Source organism: Caretta caretta, chromosome 6, assembly GCF_965140235.1.
Source record: "Caretta caretta isolate rCarCar2 chromosome 6, rCarCar1.hap1, whole genome shotgun sequence".
Classification (NCBI taxonomy): domain Eukaryota; kingdom Metazoa; phylum Chordata; order Testudines; family Cheloniidae; genus Caretta; species Caretta caretta.
The window spans coordinates 50,179,035-50,196,884 of NC_134211.1; the positions used below are offsets into that span (position 1 = coordinate 50,179,035).

At 39.8% G+C, this 17,850-nt stretch overlaps 1 protein-coding gene across 4 annotated transcripts in view; it reads left to right on the plus strand.

The window, feature by feature from the left end:
• The window catches only part of PDHX (pyruvate dehydrogenase complex component X), a 100,206-nt gene that overhangs the window by 49,394 nt on the left and 32,962 nt on the right, over positions 1 to 17,850 (plus strand). For all 4 annotated transcript variants that reach the window (XM_048855646.2, XM_048855647.2, XM_048855648.2 and 1 more), the window contains exons 6-7: positions 11,937 to 12,120; positions 14,807 to 14,954. In XM_048855646.2, coding sequence (XP_048711603.1) covers positions 11,937 to 12,120; positions 14,807 to 14,954 — 332 coding nt within the window. The remainder of the gene's footprint in view (positions 1 to 11,936; positions 12,121 to 14,806; positions 14,955 to 17,850) is intronic.

Sequence of the window (17,850 nt, forward strand, 5' to 3'; positions counted from 1 at the left end):
TCATCTGTTCAAAGAAGTTGACTCGGAAATCATAGACTTTAAGGTCAGAAGGACCATTATGATCGTCTAGTCTGACCACCTGCACAATGCAGGTCATAGAATCTCACCACCTACTCCTGTATCAACCCCTAACCTATGTCTGAGCTATTGAAGTCCTCAAATCGTGGTTTAAAGACTTCAAGGTGCAGAGAATCCTCCAGAAAGTGACCCCTGCCCCATGCTGCAGAGGAAGGTGAAAAACCCTTAGGGCCTCTGCCAATCTGCCCTGAAGGAAAATTCCTTCCCGACCCCAAATATGGCGATCAGCTAAACCCTGAGCATGTGGGCAAGACTCACCAGCCAGACACCCCGGAAAGAATTCTCTGTAGTAACTCAGATCCCACCCCATCTAACATCCCATCACAGACCATTGGACATATTTACCTCTAATAGTCAAAGATCAATTAATTGCCAAAATTAGGCTATCCCATCCCCTCCATAAACTTATCAAGCTTAGTCTTGAAGTCGGATAGGTCCCACTGCTCCCCTTGGAAGGCTGTTCCAGAACTTCACTCCTCTGATGGTTAGAAACCTTCGTCTAATTTCAAGTCTAAACTTCCAGGTGGCCAGTTTATATCCATTTGTTCTTGTGTCCATGTTGGTACTGAGCTTAAATAATTCCTCTCTCTCCCACTTCTTTCTTTGTTTTTTTCTTATTTATATGGCTATAGAACCTTTTACTATTGGTTTTAATTCCTTTTGCAAGGTCCAACTCTACATGACTTTTGGCTTTTCTCACTTTATCCCTACATGTTCTGGTCTCAATAAGGTAGCTTTCCTTGCTGATCCCTCCCATCTTCCACTCCTTGTAGGCTTTCTGTTTTTTCGTAATAACCTCTCTGAGATGCTTGCTCAACCAGCTAGGTGTACAACTCCTGTCTATGAATTTTTTCCTCTTTCTTCGGATGCAGGCTTCTGATAGCTTCTGCAGCTTTGACTTGAAGTAATTCCAGGCCTCCTCCACCTTTAGATCCACAAGTTCTTCAGTACAATCTACTTCCCTAACTAATTTCCTTGATTTTTTTAAAGGTAGCCATTTTGAAATCAAGAACCCTAGTCACAGATCTATTTTTGTTTATCCTTCCATTTAGTTTGAACTGAATTAGCTCATGATGGCTTGAACCAAAATTGTCCCCTACAACCCCTACATTTCTTCTATGAGGTCCTCACTACTCACCAAAATCAAATCTAAAATGGCATCCCCTCTTGTCAGCTCAGCAACTACTTCGTGAAGGAATCCAACAGCTATCGCATCCAGAAAAATCTGAGCCCTATTATTATTACTAGCACTTGTCCTCCAGTCTATATCTGGGAAGTTAAAGTCTCTCATGATCACACAATTCCCATTAGTATTTACTTCATTTAAAACATTAAAGAGGTCTCTCTCCATATCTAAATCAGATCCTGGCGGTGTATAGCACACCCAAGCACTATCCCAGGGGAGGCTCTAGTAGCTTTCTTCCCCAACGTGATTATTGCCCAGACAGACTCTGTCTTATCCATTCCATTACTTCTTATTTCTTTACAGTCTACCTCATCATTGATATACAATGCTACTCTACCACCTTTGCCTTTGTTTCTGTCTTTCCTAAACAGCACATACCCTTCAATACCTGTACTCCAGTTATGACTACTATTCCACCGTGTTTCTGTTATCCCTATAATATCTGGTTTCACTTCCTGCACAAGTAACTCTAGTTCCTCCATTTTGTTACATAGGCTCCTTGAATTGGTGTACAAACATTTTCATTTTTGCTGTTTGGCTTCGCTCACATTCTTTACCTGATTAGGCACAGACATTCTACTGCCAGTATCACCTATTAGACTGGTATCTACACTACCCTTCCTACTTATGTCCATTCTCCTACCCACGGCTGTATCCTTTCTTACTGCATTTTCTTCCCTCTCAATGTTAAAATCCGGCGTGGAGATTACCTGGACATCTCCCAACCATCTCCCCCAAATTCCTAGTTTAAAGTTCTCTTAATCAGTTGTGCCAGCCTCCATCCTAGAAGTCTATTTCCCTCCCTACTCCAGGTGAAGTCCATCCCGAGAGAACAGTCCTCTGTCCATGAATGCCTCCCAGTGGCCATACATCCCAAAACCCTCCTTATAGCACCACTGCCTGAGCCATCTGTTGAGCATCATAATCTTGTCACACCTTTGTTGCCCTTCTCTAGAACAGGCAGAGTCCCAATGAAGATCACCTGAGCCTCGATTTCTTGAAGCGTCTTCCCCAGCCTGGCATAATCTCCCTTGATACATTCCAGTGAGAATCTAGCCATATCATTTGTTCCCACATGAAGGACAATCATTGGATTCTCTCCTGCTCCTGTTAGGATCCTCTTCAGCCTGAGGTCCAGATCTCATATCTTAGCACCCAGTACAGTACACCCTTCTGTTCTCTGGATCAGCTCTTGTTACAGGCCTGTCTGTTCTTCTCAGTAATGAATCCCCAATCACGTAGACCTGCATTTTCCTGGTGATGGTGCGAATCTCCAGTCTAGCCCCTGTTCCCTCTGGCTGCAAGTCCTCTTGATTTCTATTCTCCCTTTGCAATCCTCTGCAACCCATCCCGTATCCTCCTTTGACTCATATTTGGTGTCAACTCCATTGACTCTTCCCCTCTTCCTATAGAAGAAGCTGCTCTTCTCTTCTTCCTTGCCCTCTCACCTTCAGTGGCCACTTGCTGTGCCCCTTCTTCATTTTCCAACTCCGCAAACATGTTTCTGAGCTCTATTTCTCCTTCATTAGCCCGTCTTTTCCTCTGCCTGGTTCTCCTAGTAACATGCTTCCACTGTCCACTTTTCTCACCCAGCAGTCTCCTCTCAGAGTTCTTTGGTCCTGCTTCCATCTGCAAGTCTGAGCTTTTCCCTTCAGCCTCCTCGTGTCTTTGCTCCATCATCTGCTCGATCCCCCTTCTAAACTCAACCGGAGTTTCCACCTGCATCTCCAGTCCTCTGATCTTTTCTTCCATCAGCACTTCATGCCGACGAAACTCTTTTCAGGTACCCCCTCCAGGATCATGTACATGCCTCAGCTTCCACATCCAGTCACCTTCCTTGCGTCTTCCACTGCTTGGGTCGCTATCACTGCTGCCTCTGTATCTGTCATCGCCTTCTCACCTAAATCCTGTTAGTCAGGGAAAAACAAACCAAAACAAACCCCCAACGAGCACCACAACACTGCCAGAACACCACACACTCCCTTCACTAGTCTGTCTGTTCCTCTGCCGGCTTCCCCCCCCCGTTTACAGCTCTGTTTGCTGGCGTCTGTGCCGCTGCCTGCCTGGCTACCCTTATAGGACCCCTAGTCAGAGAAGCCCCACCCCCTAATCAGGGCTCAGCTTCTCTCCCAGCACACTGCCCCTACCAGCCTCCACACATATAAATACAAATACCTTCTCCTCCAACAGAACTCCCACTCAAACTCCCCTGTTTACAGCTCTGAAATGTCATTTTTAAAGATATATCCTGCTGTTTTAACCATTATTTTAAAATGGAGAAGTGTTTGTAAGTACCTATAAACCCCCTCTGTTTGATACTGTCTGAAAAGAAAAGTTTGCAGATATCTGTAGACAGGTACTCTCTGTTTGGATTAAATATTGCGTGTTTGTATGAAACTCAGCAAAATACACGCTGTGCTGCACAGCTAAACAGTTCAGGCCTCTTTATCAAGTAGGCTAAAAGGTAATTAATCATGGAGTAGAGCACTACAACACAGCTCACTTGGATGTATTTAAAAGCAAATAGGTTGCTTGCTGGTCATGGATATCCAGTGTTGGCCACCAAAGTACAAGACTCAGAGAAGTGTAAAACCCAGAACAGAGGTGGACATTAAATGTGGTTTTGTTTGTTTCCACCAACTTGATATCCCAAAAATAATATGCAACTTACAAGATAAGTAGGGTGAACAGATGTCCCAATTTTAGAGGGACAGTCCCAATATTTGGGGCTATGTCTTGTATAGGTGCCTATTACCCCTCATCCCCGTCCCAGTTTTTCACAGTTGCTGTCTGGGAAGGCTGAGGATGTAACCCTGACAGACCTGTATTGCATCATAGCTTGCTCCTTTTAGCAGATTGATTTATTTCATTTCTCCATGGATCTATAGGAGGCTCAACTTGAGCCTGAGATCTTTCTCCATTTGCTCTTGAGTCTTGTGGGCTGGCACGCAGGGGGAAAATACTGTTTTCCTTTTGAAAATATTTACTACAATCAATATTTAAGCGGTGGACTAAACTTTCAGACTTGTGGCCATAAATTCCAAATAACTAGATCTACCAAATATCACGATTTATCCAGTCTAAAATTGTACAGCCCCCATTTAACAGTGCAATGAGTGTGGGTAATGGCTGCTAAGCTTATCTTATTGAATCAGATTCTGACTATAATGCAGTCTTGATTTTCACTCTTTTGATGGCATAGAAGAAGACACCAGACAAGCTGAGATTAGCACCCAAGTTTTTGCTTTGACAAGCTATCCAGTAAATCAGGTATTGACTAGGATCCAATACTTTTTGTTCAAGGAAGAATATAGATTGTTTGGAAAGCTGGCTAGTAAAAGCTTCCTGGATGAGTAATTGCCTCGTGCAACAAATAGAAAGGCATGGCACTTGTGAAAATGAAGACATAATTCAGTTGTACAGACACTGAAAATATCAAGTAAATGTAGAGGAAGCTCTAAAGAAAAAAGACTGGATGATAATAGAAGACAGTATAGGATACAAAGCATATTGCCTTTTGGAAGGGCCAAAGTCACATGCCTGCCCTGTAAATTCATGGTGCTCATAAAATTAACACAAATATTACATTTAAATGAGATTTCTTCCCCTCACTCTACCCTTTTTTAAATGGTGCAAAAAAGGAGGAAAAGAAGATATGGCTCCATATTTCAATTGTCTTTGTGTTAATCTGTTTAGCAAATGCATCATCCACTTCAGTTCTTAATGGCTAGTTTGCAGTTCTTAATTTATAGTATTTCTTTTTAAAAAATGAGTTAAAGAAATTAATACTGTGGACAGTGTTTGCCTGCATTTTCTCTAATTTCTGCACATTGTAACTTGTTCACCTTTTTCATCCCCTTGTCTTCTGGGACCTGCTAATACTCCGCCTAGTTGCGGGTTAGTTATTGTATACATTTCTCCATGTAGCTGTGCCAGTGCATCGGTCCTCACATGCCACATCCATACTGCTCCAATCCTGAGAGCTCTCTGAATGTGACAGATTACATGGTGGTTTAGTGAGATAAATAGCTGTCAAATTTAGACTAGCTTGATAATTCCAAACATGTGAGATATGGTCCATCAGTTCTTGAGCTCTTGTGGTTAGAGAAGAAAGCCTAGCAGATTAAACCATTTAACGCTTGACCTTAGTTCTTTGAACATATTTTGCGTTAGTAATTTATCTACAGCTTGTTTCTAGTGGAATCTGAAAATGGCAGTAAGACGTATATAACTTTCAGCACAAAAAATTATATGATATAATTTCTGAACTAGCTAACGCACTAACGTTTGTGTGCTATGAGGTTCTGCCTTGCAGTTGCATATTAATGTGCTAAAGATCTTTCTCTCTAGCTTTTTGTCAAACACATTTAGGCATCTTAGTGTATTTTTTGTCTTAAAGCTGGGACTATAATTGTAACAATTTCAAGTTAGAAGCTCTACCTGCTGTTAGCACAGAAGTAGCCTTACAGCAGTATTAAGCCTTCTCATTTTGACTATGGCTTCCTCTCCTCACCCCTTTCAAAATGCACCCCAGATACCCTTCCTCTGCAGTGGCATTGGAAGAGACTGTTACCTCTAATATCATGTGTCGTACCTGTTCTTATCAGTTTAATATCTGATATGTCCAGTAAAAGTACAGAAGACACTCTCCCTCTGGATATTGTGAACAACATAAAAACTGGAAATAAATATTCCCTTAAGCAGGGACTGAACCCACATGGTAGTGTTTCCTTTGTATGGAGTGCTGGTTTCAATTTTCATTTGCTCTCACTTTGTGTCTCTGTGTAGCAGTTTTTCAATCTATAAAGTGAGGACTTTATTTACAGTTCTATGTAGATTAATTATTGTTTGCATTGTAAAAATGCTTTGAGGCCTATGTTAAGACACCATACAAGTGCAAAGTATTTGTAACTTTTTTATCCTTAAAATTTGCATTTCAGTATAAATCTCAGGATGCAAGTCATTTTAAAATTCTGTCACAATTTTTAATTTTTACTAAATAGCAATACCCAATGTATAACTTAATTGACAAGCTGTCCTTGATCAGTAGTCGCACATTTTCCATGCAAGCCACAGGGAACCAATTTAATTTTATCGAGGTTGTGGCTTCTAAAGGAAGATAAACACTAAAGTAATTTTTAGTACATTAAACACAATATGCATGTTTCAGCCTATTATTATTTACTTATTTATTTATTAAGCATTTACGCAGTGCTGTAAATGTATCAAAAGTCTGGCAAAACACAGACATCAGGTGCTGTATAGAATGGTTTTCAGTAATATTTTATAGCATGAAAATCAGAGTGTATAATGGAAAAACTACTTCAGCCTCAATCTCTGTATCTGTGTGAATAAAATGTCTATTGAGAATGCAACATCCATTACAATCTTTCTAGTTAGATTTTTTTAAATAGCTGACTGCTCGTTCTGTACATGGTAATTTGCGTTTATTAGATTACGATGTAAAAGTTTAATGGCTTTATTATATTGGATTTAAAAAGAGCTTGCTCCAAATGTGAAAAGTCAAATAATTAACTGCTTTTGTTGTTTTTCACCATAACTATCAACATGCAACTCTGTAAGTGGTACAATGTTAGGTTTATGCTGATAGGTGGTTGTTGGTTTGCTTAGCAGAGACGATATGGCAGTAAATGATCAGTGAGTACATCACACTGGAAAACACAATCAAGGAACTCTTATACTTTCTGGACTCTTAAACTGACTCCTTGATTTAGGGAGAGATTTTAGGGAAGGGGAGACAAAAAGTAATTACACACAATGGCCAATTACAGTTGCCTTTTGTCAGGGCAATTCAGAAGTTGTTCCCCTTCTGTGCCCAAATGGATTGGAGAAGAGGTGGTGACCCAGCTCAGACTCAACAGAGCAACACTCCATGGAACAGGTTGCATCAGACTAAAGAGTGCACAGCCTACACAATCAGGGTCTAAATCCAAAGCCCACTGAAATCAATAGAAGGACCCCAACTGACTTCAATTTGCACTGGACTAGACCCTCACTGTTTATGCTGGAAAGCTCTGTGTTGCTCTGTACCCAAGGTTGTTCTTTAAAAGTATAACCTAGCTTTTATCTCTTGTTGGGTTTTTTTCAGGCCAAATTGCAGGTGGGATTTCTGGTTTTAAGGATGAAATAAAAACCATGTCATCAAAGTAAACAAAAGCCAGAGAGACTAGGTATTCTTCAAGTGTGTGTCAGTGTGGATCCCATGGCAGTTGCACATGCACCTCGTGTGTCCAAGACTGCACCTTTTGAATAGCATTGTCCATTGGGGCTGCACATGCACCTTGTGCTGCCTTGTACACCTGTATGAGGGCACGAAGCCATAAAGAGTGGAGCAGTTGTGGCCCTTCCTCTTGCTGCTTGAGACCGAATGTAGTGACCGTTCAACCCACTACTCTCCTTAGAGATTTAACTTTTTTCTTTCCCCCGGCTACAGTCTGTGAAGAAAACTTACCTTAAAACTTCCACTTTCCTTGACTTAGATGTTCTGGAGAAAAAAGAGAGAGAAAACTGTTCATGACATGCACCTTCCCCTCACACCTGTACAGCAGGGTGAAGTACTTTGCATCAACCATCATGCTTCATGGTGGACTCTGAAATGTCATGGTTCAAACCACATTGGTCTTGTGATTGACTGATTTCTATCAAAGATGGACATATTTGTTGCCTCTTCAGCTGAGGGGAGAGCCACATCCCTGATGATGCTCTGTATACAAATCCTTCTCTTCGTTTACCCACAAATCCAGTGCTGCTGGGTTCAAGTTACATCTGCTAGAGAAATCCATGTGGGTCACTTTGGAACCAAAGGTGACAGAATGAGACCAATGGCCAGTGCGCTCTCAAACACACACCATACCCTGGGCTCAGTGGAGGATGGGGGGACATGAAAAGGTGATGCTGGTGCTGACAGAGTCGGCCGTGGAGATTTCTGTGTTGACAATCTCAACGTCCATGAAACCCACAACACCAACAGCCTTGGTGCTGGCATCTCGGGCAATAAAGTCAGCGCCTCTGCAGAAGGTCAGCACCAAAACACAGAGCCAAATGGAGCATAACTCCAAATCAAGCATAACCCCAAGCATAAGGGGAAGTCCTAGAAAGAGTACATAAAACCCCACTTCTCCAAGGACAGGAATGGAATGGCTTATGGGCAGAAAAAGAAACCTGATACTGACACTAGCATCATGACTGAGCCTGGCAAGATCCTGAGATACATCTGCATTTATCTGCGTCTCCTGAGAGATGTTCTTCATGTTGAAAGGATGACTAGCACAGGAGCCAGGTGGCTGTGCAAAAGATTCTGATCTTGTATGCATGAGGCACATACTTACAGTGAGATCCACCCTGATTACAACGTGTTGAAGAACTACAGTTTTTGTAGGTTATTTTTATAAAATATGAAGCACAGAAAGCGTCACTCTTTGCAGGGTATCTCTTTCAGTATATTAACGTTCTTTGACCATCTTTCTCTCTTTCTGGGGCCAGGTCTACACTAAAAAGTTACATCGAAAAATCCACACACCTGAGCGACATAGTTAAACGTACCTCACCTCCTCCCCCTGTAGACAGCACTAGGTTGATGGAAGAATTATTCTGTCAACCTAGCTACCACCTTTCAGGGAGGTGGATTAACTATAGCAACAGGAGAACCCTTCCCATGGCTGTAGTGAGTGGCTATGCTGAAGTGCTAGAGTGGTGCAGCTGCAGCGGTGCCATTGTAGCGATTTAAGTGTAGACAGCCTGAGTTTTCTATCCATCCTTGTACTCTGACGTTCAGCAGAAGGAAACTGAGGTGGCTGAGGAACAGCACAGTACTTTATAACCACCACCAGGGATGCCAGCGTACTCCCCAATGGGCACCATGTACTGCAAGGTTTTGTTCATTTATTCAGGTTTGCAGAATTGGGCCTTCTAAATACGGTTGTTTAGGATATTCTATTTCAGCTTGTCTACTTAAACTGTAAACTATACAAGTAGGCAGCTGCATTTGAGAAAAAAGGTGTCCGAATTATGCAGAAAACTTCCTAAATCTGAGCTTCTGCTAAATTAGTACTTCACATGGAGACGCTGAAAGGTTTCTAAGTATCTGGGCCATCTTATTATAGTGGTGTAGTGAAGTGTAACTCTGAGTTGCCAGTCTGTGCAGACTCCATGTCGTAACAATTTTGACAAGGAATATTCAATTACTCTAATACATGTGGTGGTAAGGAAAATGTGTGCTTACCAATGAATGTTTGCTGTTTTGACAATAGGTTTACCTGTCGTAAGATTTGCTTCCCCTCTGTGCTGTGTTAATGGGTTTTAGAAAAGCAGTGTTGCTGCCAACCTTATTTTTTTAAAATATTATAGTAGTTTGATATGAGAGGCCTTGTGTCCCCGGCCAGCTTTATTTGCAGGCCCCTGTCTTAAGAATGTTTTGTTTGTACCCTGTGGCATTACTAAATTGGTGTTCTACTGTGTCTTTTTATTAATCAGTTGAATTGCACAGATTCTGTAATAAGAAATTTAATGTGCTGCACTTACAGGATTTAAAGACTTCTAAATGAATCTTCTAATTTAAAAATAAAGATCTGTTTTCCTAATAGTTTTATATTTTTGTACACTTAAAATCTAAAGAAATCAATCAAACAACAATAACCGGATGGTTTTAATTAAATACTTATTACTGCCATGTTAAAAAGCAGAAATAATTTCCTGTTGTCTTTTTGTGTCTTCTTTGTGACGATTTTCTCAGCTAAAATGTCTAGTTTTTTCTTTAAAAATCATTTTATTCAGTAAAAGTTTTTCATCTAGTAGAGGATCTATATTAAATAAGTGTTTGATTTTAAAAGAAATTCAAGTATGACTTTAATTTGCAAAAGTAAGTAAATTCTTTCTTTCTTAAGGGTGAAACTGCATCCTTAGCTCACCATATTATGCTTAGGTACTTCAGCAAATGATATTTGTATCAAAGCATCTTTGTGCACCTGTGTTATTGACAGGGTATGTCGAAAGAAAGACTGAAGACATTTGACATGGGTTTAATCAGGCCACAACTTTATTATTAGACGTCTGTGACGACCTGGCAGATAACAGTAGACAGTGTAGATAACCCCATGTTTATTCCATAATTACTCGGGGGGGTTGGGGGGGGAGGCTTTTACCTGCTACCTCTCTTTTCCCCTCCAGGTCCCGCCAACAAATCCATTGCTGGGACCTTAATCCCTCCTCCCCACCCCCCCCGTCCCATAGGAGGGTTAATGTGAGCTATAAGAATGGGGGGTTGGCTCCCTGCCATACCAACCATAGGAATCCCCAACTGCCCTCCATTCGTTCCTTTCATGAACTTCTCTTTTTAAGTCCTTTTCCAAGCCATTTATCCGATCACTGTATACTTTTCCTGTGGAGTACCTACACTTGACATCCGCCCTACACTTAAATAATGAGTTGCTTCAACCTTGGTTCATGTAAAAAGGAAGGCTCAAGGCACCATGCTGCCCCTTTTCAAAGCCTGCATTCCCAGGGGATGCCCCTTTTGCAGCAGTTTTCATCTCTTCCCCCACCCCAGCCATAAAGCACTGTTCCCTTCACTCACAGGGGAAGCTCTTCACACTTTTGTTTTTAAAGCATATTTTCACAAATACACACTTATATCAGAGTAAAGAGATGTGAAACTTTATTATTTCCTAATCAAAGAGCTGTATGGTCTAGTAGACCAAACATAGGGCTGGGAGCAAGGTATTCCAGAGTTCTAGTTTTGACATTAACTCATTGTTTTATCCTTAGGCAAATTACTTACCCGTTCTGTGTCTTGTTTGTACCATGGCCTGCTAGCCAAACATCCGCTTGCTTAAAGGTGCAGGGCGGTCATTAAGGATGTTGACACAACTGTTGAAATAGTGTCAGAGCTAGCCAGCAAACAACAGTACATATTTGCTAGAACATATAAAAATAGTAGCTATTATTTTTCATTAATGTCTCAGCAGTGGGGTATTACATTTGAAAATAAATAAATAAACTTAACTATTGAGCCTGCAGCGGGTGAGAGCTATGGGGGCCTGTGTTGGCTGACTGCTCCAGCCTCACCGTCCCAGGGCTTCAGTGTAAAATGTCACGGAGGTCTCTGGAAGTCACTGATTCCACGTCCTCTATGACATAATCTTAGCATTATTTATAACTGGTCTATTTTTCAATGTTTAGAAGTAATGCAGTTATGTATATGTGATCATTTATTTTAACATATAAATGTTATGTTTTATTTGCTGTGTCCCAAATATAGTCTGAATGCACATCTCATCTGTTCCCGTAACACCTTCATTTTAAGAATTGACAGTACAATGCACAGTATAGTTTAGCCACTGTTGTCTTTTAATGATGATAAACATACTCCTGTTTCTCAACTGCCCTGTGCTGCTGCAGATTTAAATCCTAACATGGCACGGATGAATAATCTATAAATATTTATGGTGTTTCTTCATGCTCCTAGGAGTTTTCTTTTTGCAAATTATTATTGATTAAAAAAAATTGCCTTTTAACTTTTAGTTTAATATCCAGAATTTTAATAGCCAGAAGCTGCTCATTAGAGTTGACTCTTGAAATTGTAGTATTTCTTTTTTTGTCTGTTGTTATGCTTTGTTCTTTCTAAGTATTTTTCATATTACTGTTTAATCAACAGGGATGCACTCAATCTTCTGCAGCAGAAACAGAAGAGCAAAGCTGCGGAATCAGGACCTATGGTTTCTCCAGCTCCTACTCAGCCTACTGTAGTGCCTTTGGCTCCACAAGCAACAACTGTGTCCTCTGTTTATCCACGGCCTGCAGTTCCACCAATTTCCATACCAGGTCAGCCTGCAGCACAGGTAATAATTCTGTTAAAGCAGCAACTTGCATTCAGTTACAACTAAATAATGCCACATCTTTTCATTTTAAATAAATAATAATAATCATGACAAATATGCTGAACTTCATTTTAGTCAGTGTTATCTAGCGATTGGAGACGGGGCCTGGGATTCAGAACTCATGGGTTTTATTCCCCAACTCTGCAACTGACTTGCTGTGACCACAGGCATGTCACTTAACTGCTCTGTCCTTATCTACACTTAGAAAAAAGTTCTTCCCCCCCACCCCCCAACTAAATTAGTTCAATTAAGCTACTTTAACTGGACTGAAAACCTCACTTAACATCAGTGCAAACACAGTTTAACACATTTAGCATGACGTGGCTATATCTTGACCTGCTGAAGACATTAAATTGATGCTAACTGGGCATTTAAGTTGTGCTAAAGTGGTCTTTTTGATCAAAGTTGATCTTCATTTTTACCTCAGTTGAGCTAACCCAATTGGGGAACCTCCTCCCCCGAGTTTTTTCCCCCCCAGACTACATAAGGCCACAATGGCTAAGTTTTCCCTTACCCGTACAGTAAAACATTACACACATCTGATTATATGTATAGCACGTTGAAATCTCTGAATAATAAGAGGCATGTGAGTGCAAAAATCTATAATCATGGATTAAAAATAAATATAGGTAAGAAGCATGGAGTTGGATTAGGCAAGGGTTAGAGCAGGGGTGGCAAACTTTTTGGCCAACCGCTCCCTGTCCCCAAACTGCCCCCCAGGACCCCCTGCCCCTTATCCAACCCTCCCGCTCCCCCCGCCCCCCTTATCATGAAGCTCAGAGCAGCAGGAGCTTGCAGTCCCGCCTCCCTACCAGAGCCAGCTGCGCTGCCCGTGCAGTGGCATGGATGCAGGGGGGGCTAGAGGCTAGCCTCCCCAGCCAGGAGCTCAAGGGCCGGGCAGGACGGTCCTGCAGGCCGGATGTGGCCCGCAAGCCATAGTTTGCCCACCTCTTGGTTAGAGGATTGGGGCTGAGTAAGGATTGTTTGTGTTTATAAAATGTCAAAACCTTGTGAGCCTTTCTCTGAATAGTTGGACCCTAAATGGCAGAAATATTGAAAGATCCATTATTTTGGGGAGAATTCCACCATGCCGGAATGCTTCCAGATCGGATCTGTGAAATTGGACCATTCTGGTTCTAGAACCAACTTTGAAGTACAGCTGCAGGTTCAGGTCTGGTACCTGTTAACAATTTATAAGAGTTATAGAATGTTTGCAAAAAGAAAAGGAGTACTTGTGGCACCTTAGAGACTAACCAATTTATTTGAGCATAAGCTTTCGTGAGCTACAGCTCACTTCATCGGATGCATGCAGTGGAAATGCATATATCAGCTTATGCTCAAATAAATTGGTTAGTCTCTAAGGTGCCACAAGTATTCCTTTTCTTTTTGCGAATACAGACTAACATGGCTACTACTCTGAAACCTGTCATAGAATGGTTGGTATTCTGTGATGAACCATAGTAAATAATGTAGATTTTTTTTTTTTTTTTGGTAAGGTTAAAAAAAGTAATAAAATTTCAGGTCTAGATATTTTTTTCTGTCATGATAAAAAAGTGCTTTGCCTGCAGCTATATCAGAACACACTGTGATTTGTATTCAACACACAGTGTATATGCTGTATAATTTCAGAGAGTATTTCTTGTGAAATCCACCGGTTTTTCCTGCTTGATATTTTCATTGGCATTACAAGGAATTGCTTGCAATATAGTTCCCTTTCATGAAAAGGTTGTGAATGCTGAATTGCGACATGACTGAATGAATTGGGCAGGAAAGGCAGGTTGATGACAAAGGAGACGGATGTACAGTGAAACCTGTCTTAAGCAACCACTGAAGGGGCTGATAAATCTATAGCTCAACAGAGCTTCTACTAACAGTTCTCTTCTAAAATAAAGGTTTAGCATAACTGTACTCTGCAGGCCCTAAGCTGGTGTAATACAGCAATGCTGATTTCACCAGCCGAGAACCAGGGCTGATACTTGTGGAGTAATTTGCTAGATCAGTAGGATTCATTGTACTCTGTAAACTGAAGTTATCTTGTTCCTTATCAGTGATAAGAAATATGGGCAGAATAATAGAAATTGGGTACACTTTTTACCCGAAATGTATATGACTGTGGAATTTTCTTTAAAGAAGATTGTTACTTGTCAGTACTGTCTGTATGATTTCCTTTATGATTTCCATCTTGATTTCCTTTATGTGCTGAAGATCAAGTACTTGTATAACATGTTATAGTACTGTGCCTAGAATCTCTGTGTTTATCCAGATTTAAACCTGGCAGGCGTGGTGCAATGGAGCAAATATTCAGATTTTTTTTTCAGCCTTCATTTTCTTACACTTCAGCTTTATGGAGTAAGATAAAACAAATACTGTACTGCATTAATTTCCTTGGTTCTGTATAACCTGTTTTGCTGGTCTGAATAGGATTTTTCTTTCTGCTATCTTTCAGCAAGAATAGAAAATTCAAATTATTTAAATTTAATCTTAGGCATGTTAATACTAGCTACATGTTAATGCTTTTTTAAAGTTGAGGTTTGTTGTAAGTGAACAAAAGCTACCAACTGAAAAGCATTACTGCCCTACTCTTGTTTCAGCAGAGGAGTGTGGGTGTTCTCTCCCTGTATTTAATATGCAAAATATTTGCTTTCAGGGTACATTCACAGAAGTCCCTGCCAGCAACATCCGAAGAGTTATTGCTAAGAGATTAACAGAATCTAAAACTACTGTGCCTCATGCATATGCTACTACTGACTGTGACCTTGATGCTGTCTTGAAACTAAGGAAAGAACTAGCGAAAGGTTGGTAGATGTTATTTATTATTCAAAATAAACTGATCTAAAGAGTACCCAGTACTAACTGGACTATCTTGACCTGCTATACAATTAGTTACACCCACGCTCTCTGTACAGAAAGAAAAGTAGTACTTGTGGCACCTTAGAGACTAACCAATTTATTTGAGCATAAGCTTTCGTGAGCTACAGCTCACTTCATCGGATGCATACTGTGGAAAGTGTAGAGTGAGTAGTCTTCTATATTGAGTTTCAATACTGGGCATTCAAATAAACTTTCTTTCTTTGTACTATGACAATTTGTTTTCATTAAGACACTTCCTGTTTCACTGTCCTGTCTTAAGCAGCCACTTTGTGTCTGTTTCTGGGGAGGCTGGTGATGATTGTGATGTGATTTTTATGTATGTCTACAAATCTAAAATCAAGTAAAAGTTATTGTGGTGTGGGGTTTTTTTTTTTGGTTTGTTTTATTTTAAATTTGATTTCATTCAGCATGTTGTTTTTAAAAGCCCCTTCCTACGGAAATAAACATACTAGTCAAGGTGTTCTAATGTGACTCATGATTTTGGGTACCTTAATTTTTGGAAGCCCAATATCACTTTAAAGGGGCCTGATTTTCAGAAAGTGTTGAGGATCCTTCCTCTGAAGACCAGGCCCAGTTCTAATTTCTCAGGTTACCTGAATTCACTAATCATTCTGGAAAAACCTTTGCCAGTCTATTCACAGGAGATGCACTTCATACAATATTTCTTTTTTTCATAAAGTCATGGCCTATCTTTCTGAATTTAGAATGCAGCCTAAAAATGACAGAATGGTTTGCCACAGATAGTGGTATAATCTTCAATCCTTAACTCTACTTTAGAGTTCATCTGCTGTATTACAGTTATCAAAACTGTCCGTTATTGTGTAGTCTTTTTTTTCTCAGTACATTGACAGACAAGCAAAAAATTACCATTTGCTTCATCATCATGTAGATAAGACACAAACTCTGTGATTGCTTGTGGTTACTGGAATCAAGCAGGTTCATAGGAGACCAGAAGACTGCAATGTTATTCAACCAACCAGTATGAGAATGCTCACGCAACTGCAGATTAACATAAGATTTCTAATTATACAGTAGATTTTTGTTTCCTTCAGTCCTATCTCTAGAATACCTGCAGATTTTTCTGACTGACCACCTAGAGAATTAGGTGTATTAGAATCTTGGCATATCGGGATGGATGCATTATAGGTTGAATTCCTAAATGACAAATCTGTGTGTAATGTTGAGGGATATCCTACTGAAAGATACACACATGCTGTTTCCCATAGCATACGCTACTGGAAGCCTGGGTTTTGGTAGCCTAAAGCTGATGAAGCTACTGGGAAATGAAAGGTAATTCAGTATGACTAAAAGCTTTGTGTGGCTTTGTCTTCACTAGGAAAAAAAGGTGTGTTCTTAACTCATCTTAACACATGAGGTAAAATCCATTAAAGATCAGGCAATTTGTAGTTTTAATATGAACTAGGAGATCTTACCTTGAATTCAGTGTGACTTATGCACGTGCTTAAAGTAAATACTAGAGCTAGTCAGAAAATGGAATTTCTGTCCTGCGGAAAATTCTGACCGTATGGAAAAACTTCAATTTGAAACTAATAATTTCATTTTGATAATGCTGAAACATTATAATAAAATTAAATATATAAAAATGTAATAATAGAAAAGTTTAAATGAATCCAAAGGAGATAGTCTAAATGACTACTTTCAAAATGTTTCCATCAAAGATTTAATCTAAATTGACACATTCCTGCAACACATTTTAGATTTTAATGACACTGCATTTTCTGTTGGAAAACTATTGGCATTTTTTCTACCACCTTTATTAAATATGCATATAGTAGTACTCTGCTGAATTGCAGCCTGACAAACAAAATCCTACTGTTTGGTGGTGAATACTGAGATTTGTAAATCCATCCTACTTGAGAGTGCTACCTCAGCTCTATTTAAGGTGCAAAGATATTTTTTTAAAGAACTTCTGTTGTCCAGAATCAACTTGGAACCCAAGTGAAGTTGTATTCTTTATATTTGGTAAACTATGTAGACTGGGGAGTATTCATTGCCTTTGAAGAATATTATATTAGCTGACTTCAGTCACTGTTTGTGTGTACGAAGGAACTTGTACTTGTGGCAGAGGAAAAATGTAGGCAGCCACTTAGCAATCCCTATATTTATCTACTCAAAAATCTTCTCCTCATTGTAACTAAAGTAACAGTTACATTGTTGTTTGTGAATCTATCCGACGTTTCTAGTTGCCCTCAGATACAGAACTGAGGATATTATAAGGAGTATTTGTTATTACAGCCACTTATTTGATCTAAAGAGAGAACACCACCATAATACAGTCTATTTTTTAAATGCTGTTACTAGAAATGTGAAAAATATTGAAACTGTTTCCATCAGACCTTGAAGTCTACAGGCTGACTAACTCAAACCAAATATAAAACTCAGTATGCCATAATGTCATACTAGAGAGGCTACAGGTTTATCGTGATCCAATACATATTGCTCTTTAATAAATCACATTTATTTATTTATTTATTTTAGAAGAATTCTATCTTCTGGCTTAGCCAAGTAGAAACTTTAGGCTGAGGCAAAGTTTCTCTTCTGTTCTGTAACATAATGTTTTACTGTGTTCTATTTAAAGGACTAGTTCTGATTAATTATTCATTTTAATAAGTTCATGTTACCACCTAGATGAAGATGAAACGAATTTGGTAAACTGTGAAGTCATGTGATAAATGAATTTACCATGCACCTTTGACCTGCTTTCTGCTCACTAATCTATCTCTCAAGGATTTATTCTAAAATTGTAAATCCCTGAGTAGTTGCAAACACTTGCCATAATTCTTAATCAACCTGCTCTGG